The sequence below is a fragment of the Fusarium vanettenii genome (genome assembly GCF_000151355.1).
Source record: "Fusarium vanettenii 77-13-4 chromosome 10 genomic scaffold NECHAsca_82_chr10_2_0, whole genome shotgun sequence".
NCBI lineage: Eukaryota > Fungi > Ascomycota > Sordariomycetes > Hypocreales > Nectriaceae > Fusarium > Fusarium vanettenii.
The window spans coordinates 680,157-694,427 of record NW_003315807.1 but is presented as its reverse complement, the minus strand read 5'-3'; the positions used below and the strand labels follow the sequence as shown (position 1 = coordinate 694,427).

The 14,271-nt window shown below is 50.9% G+C and overlaps 6 protein-coding genes across 6 annotated transcripts; 2 read left to right on the top strand and 4 right to left on the bottom strand.

The window, feature by feature from the left end:
• Window positions 1-348: 348 nt before the first annotated feature.
• NECHADRAFT_50413 (uncharacterized protein) lies at window positions 349-2,006 on the top strand (the record flags this gene model as incomplete). The annotated part of the gene is made up of 5 exons (XM_003039987.1): window positions 349-581; window positions 630-1,013; window positions 1,064-1,708; window positions 1,766-1,815; window positions 1,864-2,006. The coding sequence occupies 5 exons, from the start codon at window positions 349-351 to the stop codon at window positions 2,004-2,006; spliced, it is 1,455 nt and encodes a 484-aa protein (XP_003040033.1).
• Window positions 2,007-5,717: 3,711 nt separating this feature from the next.
• Window positions 5,718-6,242, bottom strand: NECHADRAFT_85658 (uncharacterized protein; the record flags this gene model as incomplete). Its single annotated transcript, XM_003039780.1, has 1 exon — window positions 5,718-6,242. One exon carries the CDS (start codon window positions 6,240-6,242, stop codon window positions 5,718-5,720), a length of 525 nt encoding a protein of 174 aa, XP_003039826.1.
• Window positions 6,243-7,099: 857 nt separating this feature from the next.
• On the bottom strand, window positions 7,100-7,670 carry NECHADRAFT_85657 (uncharacterized protein; the record flags this gene model as incomplete). Its single annotated transcript, XM_003039779.1, has 2 exons — window positions 7,100-7,300; window positions 7,398-7,670. The coding sequence occupies 2 exons, from the start codon at window positions 7,668-7,670 to the stop codon at window positions 7,100-7,102; spliced, it is 474 nt and encodes a 157-aa protein (XP_003039825.1).
• A 1,185-nt stretch (window positions 7,671-8,855) lies between these two features.
• On the bottom strand, window positions 8,856-9,562 carry NECHADRAFT_85656 (uncharacterized protein; the record flags this gene model as incomplete). The annotated part of the gene is made up of 3 exons (XM_003039778.1): window positions 8,856-9,388; window positions 9,418-9,482; window positions 9,552-9,562. The coding sequence occupies 3 exons, from the start codon at window positions 9,560-9,562 to the stop codon at window positions 8,856-8,858; spliced, it is 609 nt and encodes a 202-aa protein (XP_003039824.1).
• Window positions 9,563-10,355: 793 nt separating this feature from the next.
• On the bottom strand, window positions 10,356-10,911 carry NECHADRAFT_85655 (uncharacterized protein; the record flags this gene model as incomplete). The annotated part of the gene is made up of 2 exons (XM_003039777.1): window positions 10,356-10,763; window positions 10,819-10,911. 2 exons carry the CDS (start codon window positions 10,909-10,911, stop codon window positions 10,356-10,358), a joined length of 501 nt encoding a protein of 166 aa, XP_003039823.1.
• Window positions 10,912-12,514: 1,603 nt separating this feature from the next.
• On the top strand, window positions 12,515-13,309 carry NECHADRAFT_85654 (uncharacterized protein; the record flags this gene model as incomplete). The annotated part of the gene is made up of 4 exons (XM_003039986.1): window positions 12,515-12,625; window positions 12,675-12,717; window positions 12,789-12,885; window positions 12,949-13,309. The coding sequence occupies 4 exons, from the start codon at window positions 12,515-12,517 to the stop codon at window positions 13,307-13,309; spliced, it is 612 nt and encodes a 203-aa protein (XP_003040032.1).
• Between the last annotated feature and the right edge of the window lie 962 nt (window positions 13,310-14,271).

The window sequence follows — 14,271 nt, the reverse complement described above, 5'->3', positions numbered from 1 at the left end:
CACCCAACAAAAACGTAACCAAACCTCGGAGAAGTGACATAATTTCATCCTAGTTGAGCTCTCGCATAGTCATCATTTATTCCCAAGGTTAATGCCCACGCTAGTGATAGTCCTGGGCTTGGGCAACACCGCATCAAAGGGATCAGTAATCATATTAACCGCCATAAACCCCGTCGGAATTATTTCCATTTATGCGCCGGATGACCCCAATGTCGCAATTCCAGAGCATTTCCGTTACTGAGCACCTTGTTTGATCGGCAGGCGAGATCTTGGATCTTTTAAATCTAGATGGCATTGCTGTTCTGAGGATGAGAAACAAGCCCTTTGTGTGACAGATCGCCAACTATAATGGCGACAACTCTGATTGAAGATGCTGCTACGGTGAATGGGGATGTCGCGTTGGCTCCTTCAATTCGAAACGACTCTACGACTGAAAATGATGTCGAGGTTGCGCAGTCAAAGGAGACTCCTGATGTTGTGGACGAGTTGGACTGGGACAACAGCCCGCACAACCCTTTCAACTGGCCAGCTAGGAAGAAGGTATTGCAAGTCGTGATGATATCCTCGGCGGCATTCCTAGCGTAAGTGAAAATACCTTCTGGTGGACCATTCCTAACCTTGACATACAGATCAGTTGGTACCTCTATCATGAGCGCCGCCCGGAACCCGCTCATGACCGAATTCAACGTCAGCAGCACAGTCGCCCTCCTCCCTCTGACAATGTATGTCCTCGCCCTCGGCTTTGGCCCCGTCATCGGCGGTCCTCTGTCAGAGACCATCGGTCGGTACTACATCTACGCTGCGGGCGTGCCCATCGGGGCCTTGTTCACCATCGGCGCGGGTCTCGTGCACAACATGGGCGGTCTGTGTTTCCTACGCTTCATGGCTGGACTTTGCTGGGGTCCTGTGTTGGCTGTTGCGTCTGGGACCTTGTCGGAGACGTTTACGCCCAGGAATAGGGGGCCTGTGTCTGCCGTGTTCATCCTGATGCCGTTTTTGGGACCTGGATTTGGGTGAGTATTTGACTCTCCACCACTCTGTTAATGTTACTAACCCTCTAAAGACCAGTTATCGGCTCATTCATCGTCAACCGCAAAGGCTGGCGCTGGACGCAGTGGGCTCTCATCTTCTTCGCCATCTTCGCCATGATCTTCGCAGCCCTCTCGGAGGAAACCTTCCACCCAGCAATCAAGCGCAAGCTCGCCAAGAAGATGGGTCTCAAGGTTGAGCCCTCGCCGCCATTGTCTACTCGCCTCAAGGCCTTTGCCGTCGTGGCTGTCGTGCGACCGGTTCGGATGCTCTTCTTCGAGCCCATCACTGGATTCATCTGTCTTTACGTTTCGGCCGAGTTTGGAACGCTCTTTAGCTTCTTCGCGGCTGTACCGTATACGTTTGGAAAGGTGTATCAGTTTTCGATCGAGGAGTCGGGCTTGGTATTTCTCTCCATCGTCATCGGATGTCTTCTCGGACTCGTTACTGTCATTCTCTGTGACGTCTTCCTCTATCGTACAAAGGCCCACAAGTATCCTCCCCATCAGATCCCTCCTGAGCATCGTCTTTATCCAGCCATGATCGGGAGTATCGGGTTGCCCATCGGCCTATTCTGGTTTGCCTGGACTGCGCGACCGGGAGTATCGTGGGCCAGCCCAGCAGCAGCCATGATTGCATTTGCCTGGGGAAATCTATGCGTCTTCGTCAGCACTATCCAGTATACCACTGATACATATCACGGAAGTGTGGTGGCCAGCGCATCCAGCGCAAACAGTCTTGCCCGATATGGCTTCGCTGGAGTGTTCCCGTTGTTTACCATCCAGAGTACGTGCAACCCACCCTCAAGCATAGACGATAGCTGACTCTTTCAAGTGTACCAGAAGTTGGGAATCGACTGGGCGAGTAGCCTCTTGGGATTTATCGCATTGTCATTGCTTCCTGTTCCTTGGGTGCTGTTCAAATATGGCCCTCGCATCAGAGCCAGGAGCGAGTACGAGACGGTTCAGTTCACCTAGCATTGATACAGAAACACACGACTACTATTTGAATCATTCTGCTTCAATTTATTATTCGTCTCATTGTTGCCTCTCATTGAGGAAGAGATCGTAACATCCATGTAATTACAAGACAAAACCGCAAGTGACAACAAGAAGGCTCCATGCGAGGCAACCATGAGACCAGGGCTTCCGGCAACGGAAGCCAAAGCCAAGGATACTTTTCCATCATCCAAAAATCAGTTTGTTGACAATGTATCCCTCCGAAACTTAAAAGTTGACGAACGAAGCCTAAGCTTGCTGAGTCTAGCGTTGTCCCTGCCCAGGTGTTCCATGAGCAGCTTGTCCGCCCTGGAGTTCTTGACTGAGCTTGTCATGTCTGCGATGCTCGTGGTTAAGCTGTTAAGTGAAGAGCCGACGTCTATGTTGTTGCCCGGGTTCGTCGTGATGGGTCCGTCTAGGTGTGACTCTTCTGCTGTTGCAGAAGGTTTAAAAAAAGGCCACTGTGTTAACATCGGGTCATGATCTTGTGATGTGTTGAGAATCTGTTCATCATTATAGTTGCAACCCGGCCCTTGATGGGTTAACTGAGCCCGGAGATCGTGACAGGTCCGTTGTGAGGCGGAGGGGGCAGAAGGCATAGGATATTGGTTTCTATACTGGGCGGCGGTGACGATGTCGTACAACCCAGTAACTGTTATTGCTGGATCGATTGTGGTTCTTGTAGGCATCGTGTTGAAAGACAATGGGTCGGGAGAATCCAGTGTTGAGAAGGTGAAAAATTCTCTCTTGTTTCTCGTACGGAAGTTAGAGTAGTTAAAACACCCCATGAGAGGCTTAACCTCTCAGACGAAGGCATGATTGTGGTAGCGAGAGAGAACTGTGCTGCGAGCGACGACGTTAGAGACGAGAGAATAAGAAGCAGAGGAGAAGGCAGAAGAGGTAGAAGCGAGAGCTGAAGCGGCAGAGACGACTGTGACGGTCGGAGAGAGGAGAGGGAGCGTGTCAGAGGAGGCGGAGAAGATGGAGGCGAGGGAAGAGAAGAGAGGAAGAGGGAAGAAAGAGGGTGCGAGAGAGAGAGAGAGAATAGAGGGGATTTACCTGGATGGCCTGTTTCTCTGGTGACCGGTGACCTCATAACGTTTTGCGCCCTTACGAAGCTTGCGGACCTCTTCGGTAAGGTCATCTTGGTCATACAAGAAGGCATGCCGATAGGCATTGGTCGCGCTGCTTTGAGCGCTTCGTCATAGATCTCTGCGAAAAGCAGCCATAGTGATCTTCTTTTGTGTTGTTGATCAGTTGGCCGGTCGCAGATTGGTTGACTGGTGACTCTTCTGCCGCAGGGCGTTCTGTTTCTGAGGTTGAGTTTGTTGGGCGTGGACTTGAACGTGTCCTTTCCCACCCAGCCGCCGCCTATGTCGCTGGACAAGTTAGCTTCTCATCAACTTTGTTTCCCTTGAGCTGCTTACGCTTCCGGTATGAGGTCCCTAGCGACGGTTCATCATCTGCATGTACACGGCAGATGTCGCCCACTCCTCGAGCCGCTTGATAGCCACGCCCTGGCCACACGTAGGCTTCCACTCTCCATCGTGCTGTTGGTTCCAGGAGACTCGAAGCACCCTCCTTAGGGCGACTCGAAGTTCATCTGTCCGAGAAAGGCGCTGAAAGTCGGAAATGTCAAGCTTGGACAGCTTAAGCATCAGGTCGAGTTGGAATCTGCCATTGAGCAGGCTGATAGCCTGCTCGGCAGTGATGGTGTCCGAGTAGGAAGACATGGTGGCGTTTTTGCGTGTCGGAATGATCTTGAAGGTGTTGTAAACAAGTACGGGATTGCGTAGTGATGATGGTTGAGCCAGAAGGTAAGTGTGGGTGGTTGTAAAGGGAAGAATTCGTGGGAGATTCTGGAGGAGGAAGGCGGTCTCCTTATAGGTTGGGGGGAGAAGTAAAGCTTGCTCTTGAAGTTTCTTCTGCAAATTATATGCTTTAATCTTGCATGATGAGCCTCAAGCTTCTGGTGAACCTTGATTTTTATGTGTTGGGGTTGTTGTCAGGGCCATGTGTGTCGCTCCATGGACTTGACCAGGTGTGGGCGAAATGCTGATGTCTAGATGACTCTCAATGGTCAAAAAGAGAGCAACAAGGGGACCGAGAGTGATCGTATGGTCTTGATGGTAGTCGTCTCTACCCCCCTATGTGCCTCAAAGAGTTGGGATGTCATGTTCTTGACATGTTCGGCACTTGACCACATCAAAAGGGAGTGGCAGATAAAAAAGCCGAGAGGCTTTCTTTGTCTTTTTAAACAAAGTTTCGTACACCTCAACAGTAGTTTATTCTTGGAAGAACGGACAGAGGCCAGTGTAGGCTTAGGTATCCCAAGAAAGACGCGTATCCACGAAGGGACATGGGATTGCGCAGACGATGCCCGCCCTTAACAAGCTCGCTCGTCATCTGAGATGCCATCATCTGGGAAGCCCCGTTGGCGATTCTATCCTCAATTTCTGGGTGGTCCACGGCAGGGACAATATATGCTCTCTTTGATGGTGTCGCTATCGTCATGAGAGGATGTGTATGTATAAGGAAGGAAAGGGGGGAAGCAGAGGGAAGATCTCAGAGACGCTCGAGACAAAAAGAAGTGCCTTTTCGGTGAGGAAACCCGACAATTTCGTTAACTACAGGGGTCGATTAGCTAACACGAAGGGCTCCAACATATGAAAAAGGTACTTACTCACTCCCTAATTACAACTTTGCGAAAGCTTTTTTCTCAATCTCACGAGATGTCCTCAACTTTGTCGATGGAGCATGCACCATCGGAGGGTGAAGACACAATCATCTTTCCGATGCTTGCGCTACATATAAAGGACGTGACGATGATATAAAAAAGGTGCGACGTGAGTGTCCTGAGCCGTAGACACGGCAGCAACTCCAAGGGGAGGCTTGGAGAAGTATTCCCGGAAGATGTTTCGGTTATACTCATCAAGCTTCATTTTGCATGGGCGAATGAAGAAGGTGCGTGGGGAGGAAGACCGAAGCCTACTTCCGTAGGGGGTGTTTCCCAGTGGGGACGGGCTGGCGACGATGTTCAAAGCGATATAATAGCTCGAAATTCGCTGGTGATGAATGAAGAGCTTCAACGAACAACCACTTCAAGGGCGTTCTTGATGTGCCTGGTCCTTGGCCGAGTTATCATGATCGTTGACAACGAACAAAGAGTTCAAGGGAGTTCTTGATGTCGGCCAAGGACACGGCACATCAAGAACTCCCTTGAACTGGGCCAAAGGCATCTTGATCCTGGGAGCCGATTCGCTCAGGGCGCCGCTCAAGGTTATCTCTTCCAAGGCATAACTCGGTATGTAATGTCGCCCCCTTTCATGGATCCTAGACAGTGACGATGGACGCCCGTCCCGATTACGGCGGCCATTTCTCTCTTTCCAATTGAGGGTTGAGCCATCTCGCCATGTTGCTGGAAACAATGCGATTCTGACCAGGGAACCTGGGGAAACTGATGCGTCTGGTTGGAGCAAATGATCCTTCCTTTGAGGGAGAGCCTGGCCCGATCTCAAAGCCTTCTCACCAGGATAAGACGGCCCGTCGATTCCTGCTGATGTTTAGAGTCGAGGCCGTTAGTGAGAAAGTGGGCGCATGCTCAAGTTCAGCGGCTGGGTCTTCGACTTCAACCGAGGCGTCATCGGCGATGATAAGCCCGGGGATCGTCTCAAGGTTTTCGAACAGTTCTTAGAGCTCTTCAGTCTTGAACGCTTCGCCTTCCGGAAGCTGGAAGTCCATTTTCGAGCGCCCATGAAGGTAACGCGAAATGAGGTGCATGGTGACAGTGCGTTCAAGGGGGAGGCGGCTAGCGTATGTTGCACGTTGACGCGCGGAGATGTGGAACTTCTCGGGCTCTTGAGTTATTTCTCTCGTCGCTTTCTCCTGTTCTTCATGCTTGCGCGTCGTCTCCCATTGTCGCAGTGGGCGGGCAGTTTCTTGCGCAATTGGTCGTTCCACGAGTACATCTCTCCTAGCACTTCCTCCAGAGGGGTAAGCAGGGTTATTTCTCTCCCCTGCCACTCCCTCCGTACGGGTAGGCGGGGTTTCCCATCTCTCTGGAGTGCCGCCATGGAATGTGCCCGTTATCTTTGGTAGCAGCGATAACGTGGTGAATAAGTTGCTGCAGGTGAGGCCAGGCCGGTTGGGAGGAACCGTGCCATGGCCCCTGAGACTCTCGATATGCCATACACATAGCCCCTCGAGAATGAACATGGCTGATGGGTTCTTCGTTAGTGATAAGTTTGGCGTGGTGAACGCAGGTGAGACATACTTCGTCTTCATCGAAATCGGTCTCCAAAGGACCAGGACGGTTCTTTTTATCCCGCCGGCGGGGATTGCTTTGGGGTGAGGGAGCTTGTTGAGGGTCTTCCGAACAAATGAAAATTCTGGGTACCCGAAAGATGAAATATCGAAGGGGGGCGTGAAGAGATGCCTCTCGGCAATGACGCCATGAGACGCCATCTTCCTGAGACTGCTGTTGACTCGAGCAAGGGTGGCCTCAGGCACGCAAGAGTGGCCATCTTGCATGCCCGATTGCGAAATTGTAGAGGATGCCCTTGGTAAGATAGAAAGAGGACCCAAGGGTGAAGAAGATAAAGTCGTTCTGGCTTTTGAGGTTCGAGGCTGTTCATGCTGCGAAGGTGACGCCCGCAACGGCGGGCTCGTTAGAGTGTCAGTCCCAAGCTACTCATCGTTGAGGTCGAAAGGGCCGCATGTGCACTTGACTTATTGCCTGATCGCCTTGGTCATAGCAGTCGAGGTTGGAACTTGGATTGGCCTGTTGGCATTTCCTCCATGATTATCGAGGAGGATTACCCACAGTACCCGATGCCGTGCACGTGATAGTACCAGGTCACGTGTTACCCCTGGGAGGCTCCTTGCATTAGCACGGGTACCTCAGCACGACCTTGGCATCCAACACCACTTCCAGATATAATTTGTGCGATTTCCATTACTAAAGAATCTTATTTTCTCAAAATTAATGCTCCTCTATGAAGAAATCATCACTTAATACCCTTATGCCAATCCTCATCACCACATTCCAAGTCATTTCGCTCCAAGTCAGCTGCTCAACCGTCTTGGCAAGTATCGGGAGGAGCAAGCTCTCCTGTAAGCTCGTCCATAAGATCATTAGGCGGGTAGTCCGTTATCGCAACTACGCCCTCACCCATTTCTGCCGTAGGCACAACCTTAGGAGTAGTCATGACCACTTTTCGTACAATGCAATCGCAGAGACGTTCCGTGCAAGGTTGAGACTGCACACTGGAAGCCTGGATTGAAGTTTTGTTTTTCGTCGTATCCCAACCGGGATACTTTCTAGGCGTCCACATGTTGGTTCCAATCTCTGTAAGTTCCACTCAGACTCACTGCTCGCCTCAACCATTCCAGCTGGAGTGATCTTCCGTGGTCGATTATTCTTCTTCGGGCCCTGCCCGGTCGAAAACCCGTGTCATCAGGGCGCCGCTCAATGTTATCTCTTCCAGGGCGAAACTCAGCACCGCAGATGTTGCACCGTACTTTCGGGCGGCTCTCATCGTCTCCATGGGGTGTTTGCGGTCGCGACATGATCCAAAGGTCGCATGAGATAAATAAAGTCTGTTTAGCTTTGATCCCATAGGCAATATAGCAACTCTTCAGCATGTTTGACCGTGACGTATAGACATTAGTATATATATCTGGTCTTGGTAGAAAAGAGATCAGAAGAGTGTGTATCGTAAGGACGAGTTCCAAAAAAGAACGAAGAACCGAGAGGGGTGAAGCAAGTCCAGCACGGCGACGAAAAGACTTTTCATTTCTCATGTTGCTCGGTACAGTGTGCAATCATCGTTGCTGTTATACCACTGCTTCAGGGCGCCTTTTGCCCCAGGGAGTGTTCGCAGTACACTCCAGCAAACCATCAGGATGATGTAGCTAGTACTCTACATCCCATCCGTGATTCATCTCCATGGGCTTGCGGAACATTCTGAGGTCGCCATGCACCAGTCCATAAGTGAAAAGGAAAGCTAAACAATATATATAGAAAAAATACCGACCCAGTTGAAGATGGCATCAACCGTTGTAGAGGTGCCAGTGGGTAGTCGAAAAAGGTCAAGCAGCAGCAAAGAACACCAAGATGGCGGCCAGAACGCTATATATCCGGTGACTAATGGTCTCCAGACTCATCTAGAGACCTACCGACAGTCCTTTTCCGCGGTTTTAGCATAACTCACTGTCCAGTTAGGTCGGGCCTCGACCCAGTCCCTAACACGCTCGGCACGGTCATAAACCCCGATGCGTTGGAGGTGCCCATATCTGCTCCTTAACGCCGCACCATCTCACCATTCTAGCTCCCCATGGTGGCCACGAGTCGCTCTCCCGCGCATCTCCCACATCGCTACAAATGCATCATATATTTGACTGCTGACCGCGTGAACGTCTGCGTGATACGCCAGGTCTGCCGTCAGATCCCATCCCAATTTGAACAACAGCCGCCTCCGGAACTTGCGGAGGCGGCACGCGACGGCCTCACCCAAGATAAACCAGTTTTCGTATGTGATTCCAGTCCAATCGAGGATGTTTTCAGCCGTGTCACGGAGCCGCTGGTATATATAATATATAGATGGTGTCATTGGATGCAGAAAGGATATCAAGGGAGGCGCTAGGTTGAAAGATGCTTGAGCATGTCAGAAGAGCAAGGAATTAAAAGAGACAACGATAAACAGTGTGTGCGAGTGAAAGAACTTTATAGTCATTTGATCGAAGAGTTCTAAGAACTGTCGTAACTGAACCCGCGCTTGCCATGGCATCTTCTGCGCTCCCAGTCATCTGGGTATTTTCAATGCGTCCCTAAGGACAGTCCGCTCGGTGGAGCGGAAGTCCCAGGGGTCTCCGTCTCATGGCTCGCCTCTGGTAAGTTTCGACGTGTACGTCGTAGTGGAAGGTGAGATCTCTTGTAAGATCCCACCCGTACGTAAGCTCGAGGGGCTGGCGAAATTTCTCAAGCCGACCATGAGACGGGCCATAGATGGCCGCCAAGAAGATCCAGTTGACGTAGGTGACATGTCTCATGTTGAAGTTGCCAGTCAGGCTATCAAACATGATCGAGTAGATATGATGGTGCTCTGGATCGGTGACAGAGCCGCTCGAGTGCCGGTAGTAGCCAGCGCGGAGGAGGGAAATGATGGAATTGTAGTGATCATCTCGCATGAGATGTCCATGAGCCTCCAGAATCCCACAGAGACGCTGAACAGTTGCATAGTCGCTTGCCCCGAATTCGCCCAAAGGCAGCTCACGTGGGTCAGGGACAGCCTGTCGGGGCGAATCCAAGTCCGACATCTTGAGTATAGTTGATAGGCTATAGGTTGTCAGAGCCAGTTGACCTAGGTCGTTGGAAGAGGTGATGGCTTACTAAGGTATGGTTTGAAGGCAAATGATCGTTCACCGATACTGGGAGCGGCGGCGGCGCTCTGAGTACTAATCAAAGAAAGAAAGAGTCAGCGACAAGACTGAGTATATTCAGAGAGGAGAGCCTCGCGACCACACATCTCTGACATGTTGAGGGAAGGGCAAGAGCCCCTGAAGAGGACGAAAGAGCTTGAGAGGAAAGGAAGAGGGAGGGGGGAAGAGGGGATGGGGGGCGCAATAAATACCTGTTGGGCTGTGATGTTTGCCACCTTTGCGTGACGTCTATCAAACGTTTCCAGTCCTTCTAAACGTAGCTACGAAGCAAGCGGAGGGAAACGATCGCGGCTTCTTGGAAACTGGGTGATCTTTGCCAAGGGCTCAGGGTCAAGCAGACACCAGGGGCGGAAGGCAATGATGAGAAAAACAGGTATTGTTGTCGGGGTGGATGTCGTCGCTGGTGAGTGTGGCGAAGAATGATGAGGAAGAAAGAAAGAGAAGAAGAAAACGAGGGGAGAAGAAGAATAAATGCGTGACCAGGCCGCAAGTGTATTCGTTTGGATCAGGTCGTGATTAATTTTCCACATCTGGCGGTCACTAGCAATGAATGGAGAGGCAGTCTAACGCCTGGTTGGATATAACCTGAATAGTAATAATACAAAAAATCACGTACTGAACAAGTAAACATTCTTTTGTGAACAATAGATACCCTCTGGTATTGTCCCTTTTGAGACTGACCACAAGCCTCCATTGTTGACATCCCCAGCTTGCTTGCCCAACCAGGTGTGACGTATTTACATTTCCCAAGCATCTATGCCATGATAGCAAAGAGCAGTGGTGCTAGGCAATCTGATAACGATCAAACCAATCTCTGCTTCCATGTGACGAGATACGTGCAAACGTCATTCCTCCTTACCCTTTAGTCTCTACCGCCAGTACAACAGCTCACTCCCAAACCAGGCCCGACCATAAGCTTGTATCATAGAGATCAATGAGAAAAATCTCGTCCCTGTGCAGACCATTCCAACTGGAATGGTCATCCGAGGTGGATTCTTCCTCCTCAGATTCCTCCGGGTCGAAGACCCGTGAAAGCAGCGCCTCGTGTTCAAACACTGGCGCAAAGTCGGCGAAAAAAGCCAAGGCCAAGCTGCTGTAGTAGTAGGTTTCGCCGTTGACGATAGTAATCAAGTCATCTTCGAACTCGTCGGAGCTTTCATAGGACTCTTCCTGGTCGGCCAGCTCCTCGGTGAGGGAAAATTCGTATTCCTCATTGTACTCGAACCAAAATGTCGAGATCGAGATCGATGTCGATGAAAGCTCGGTACTCGAACAAAAGCTGTCGGTGCGGTCCTCCTAATACCAATGATTAGTACCGGCGATCTCTTTCTGTGATTTTGGCACAACTCACAACGGATTCCTCCTCACCCATAACCCACTGGATAATCCGCTTCGCCCGGTCGGCTGTCCCAAGCTTCCTGACTCGGTCCTCAGTCGGCCGCATTCTGCGCGGCTTATTAAAGAATAACACGGGAGATAGATCCATGCTCAGAGTCTTGTCGTAGTTCTGATTTGGGTTCTACGTGCTGAGTATGGGATGTAGTAAACAATGGGAGTGACCAAATAACTGTGTTGGTGATTGTGGTCAGTTGGGGTTGGTCGATGAAGAGAGGTAGGAGGAAGAAGAAATTTGGAATAAACAAAACGCGTCAAGATACCCTAAGATTTTGAGTGCACTGTCAATGACAGATCCTACAGCTCGTTGACGGTCGTTGACAGTGCCAGCAGGTCTAGACGGCCGCACAGCCGATGAAACGGAGCTGGGTCGAGCGTGCAGACCAGGGACTTGATTTCAGGGGCTCACGTGTCTTGGGAAGCTTTTGCAGAGGAAATTTAGCTGTGTGCTCTAAAAATTGCTGAATCCTACCTACGAAGCCAACCGCGATGGTGTTGAATAGGGGAGTGGGCGGGGGGGTAGAGGGATATTGCCCTGAAACCATCACCCCTCAGCAGCCTACTGATTCCTTACGCTGCACCAAAAGCTGAGATGAAGAGAGAGCCAGTAGATGTCATTATGACGTCTAGTTATTCTGTTTAATATAGAATGACTGTGTCGAGCCACCGAGAATCCAGGGTATATGTCACGGCGTAGCCGTACACACCCAGTAAACCCCCCTATTATGTTCATTTGGATCCGCCAGATGTTTATTCTCTGCTCTTTATTGCACAAGTAATCCCAGTATATGCATCCTAAGGTCCTACGTGGGCCCTAGATGGCTTCTTCGTCGTATACGTTGTTCCAACCTCGCGCTTGAGTGTCGAGATCGTTCGTGGTGCTCTGCTCTCTTCTGCTGTTTGTTGGCGTTCGATCTCCTTCAGTGCTGCGGATCTAGGGCTTAGTGTATCGCCCGTTTCATCGCCAGGACCAGCAGTTACGGGCTCTTCTTCTTCTGTTGTTGTCTCTGGCATCTTGGGCGCCTCTGTCGACTTTTTCCGAGACTGGCATCGATGTCACCCTCGTCTTTTCGGCGTTCTTCTTCCCCTAGGCTTCAGGTGCCAAATTCTAGGGCTTCCCAAGGCTGAACGACGATATCTAGATCAGCTGAAGGCATCGCTGTGGTAGAGTGAGGGTACATACAAAACACCCCCGTGAGGATAAACAGGCATGGTGGGGGGGATCGGGATCGGGATCGGTGGTGGGCCAGACGGAATACAGATGTCAAGTATGCATCGGATGGAGATGATTGATTGCAAATGGAACTGCTCTGTTGTAAAGAATACACTGGCTTGATCTGACCGAGTTGGGTTGGCCGTGATGGTGAGGGTGAGGGTGATGGTGTTCAGGGACTGCGAAGGTGCGCGTGCATCAAAGAGAGGGCATGAACATTCTGGATCCCAAGCCTTAGCCAAGGTCACAAAAGCGCGGCCTCAACCAAATTTCCCTGATCCATCCAACGCGTTCACCCATTTTTCGGCACGGGAGCTCCTCTCGCCTCAGGCCAACTTTCCCACTTTCTTCTCTTTTTCCACTTCTTCTCCTCCTCCTGCCTCTCCTGCATCATCACCACTCTTGTTTGTCTTCTCTTTCTTCATCTCTTCTTCATACAATGCCCGATGAGGCTCCCACAAATCTTGAGTATTTTCAGGGTCTGATCTACGAACGGTACCCGAACGACGGTGTACGAAAGTCCCGACAGCGGCGGAAGGACGCGAACAAGGTGCATTTTCCACCTGTTCATCGCCGGACCCCTTACTGACGCTTCCCAGGAGAACATTAACGTTCTGGTCCGCGGCGGCTCTGCGCTCCGTTGTGAGCGCAGACGCACAAGCCAGTGGAGGCTTCTTGCCATTTCCAGGCTGTTGGCACACACCTTGGTACAGGTTTCTATACTGCGGCCGGCAGCGAGAAACAGGTATTGCCATCGCGCAGATACGAAAGTCACGATGGAGCCCCTGATGAGGGTGGGATCAGTTGGAGGTAAGGATAGGTAACTCACCCCCCAGGATACCTGAATACCGACCTAACATCTCTTTCAATCAGGTGCGCTATCGGGCCTAAGGCCAATGGGCTTGCTTGCCTTTCTGGCGCACGCCTGGGTACCATACTTCTTGCACAAGAGTCCACCACAACGGCCGTATTTCCTTTCCACAGAGACTGCTTCGACGTACTCAAAACAGCTCACTATTCTGCCGCAGTTGATCCTGATCTGCTTTATGACACGATCAGGATCAACTGCGGCAGAATGGTGAGCTGTTTTGAGTACGTGAGGACGACGCTCGGAGAGTACATTGCGCCCGCCAGTACCACCCCGTCAAGAACATTCTGGAGGGACCAGATGCTTGATTCCCTCAAACATCACAATACAACGGCCGACACTATGCAGATTCGGAAATCCGTCTGAGAGGGGATAGCTGCCGTCGGACCTCAGTCTGCACTGTCTCACACTCGATCCAGTGGACCACTGTCCTGGGGACCCTCGCCTGCTATGACTTATGTCTTGGGGTCTCGCTGATGAATACTGAGTTTCCTAAGCTGTGGTATGGTGATGGCTTTGAAGCACGGGCTGTGCCTGGAATACATTCTACAAAGATATTTCGGAGGACTAGATATGGTTCATCTCGGGAGGTATGTCAGAGAAGTGAACATTATGTACAGAACTCCGGGCTAACATCTAGAAGCAGACCGAGGAGACCATGGCCGATGGCATTGGAGCGTCTAAACGAATGGCGCTCCCCAGATGGCAAATGCGCAAGCAGGAACCAGCTGAAGCCCTTCGTCAAAGGGCGAGAGACACTGTCACCTTTACAGTGGTTGAGAGACAATACGGACGAAATGGCATTGCTTCATGGTTAAACGACACAAACACGGAAAGACTCGTCGATTTGGAAGCAGGAAGAAAGGCAATATCTGATCTCCAGCGGGGTGCTGGAATAGGGGTTGATGAGGGACCTTGGGATATGTTGTCGTCATTGGGGAACTATTATTATTATCATTGCCTGTAATGATGACAAGAAGCCATCAGCCACAACAGCAAAAGACACGATCTTCAGCCTCAGTTAACCCATCGAGGGCCGGGCCGCAACTATAATAAAGAGCAGATCTTCAACACATCATAACATCATGACCCGATGTTAACATAGTGGCAGCGAAAGACGCAATCATAGACACATGCCAGCAGTAAGCCTTAATGCTGTAGACCAGAGCTCCATCACCCTCCCGTCGCTGCAATGCTATTCACATCCACCTTCCGTCTCCCGGGCCTTCTAATCTGGTTTGCCAAGCTTTTCATGAATTAGTGTACTGTGTTCTCCATGTGAGGATTCTCTTCCATGAGTTTACCAAGCAGTGGCTTTTCAGCCCTTG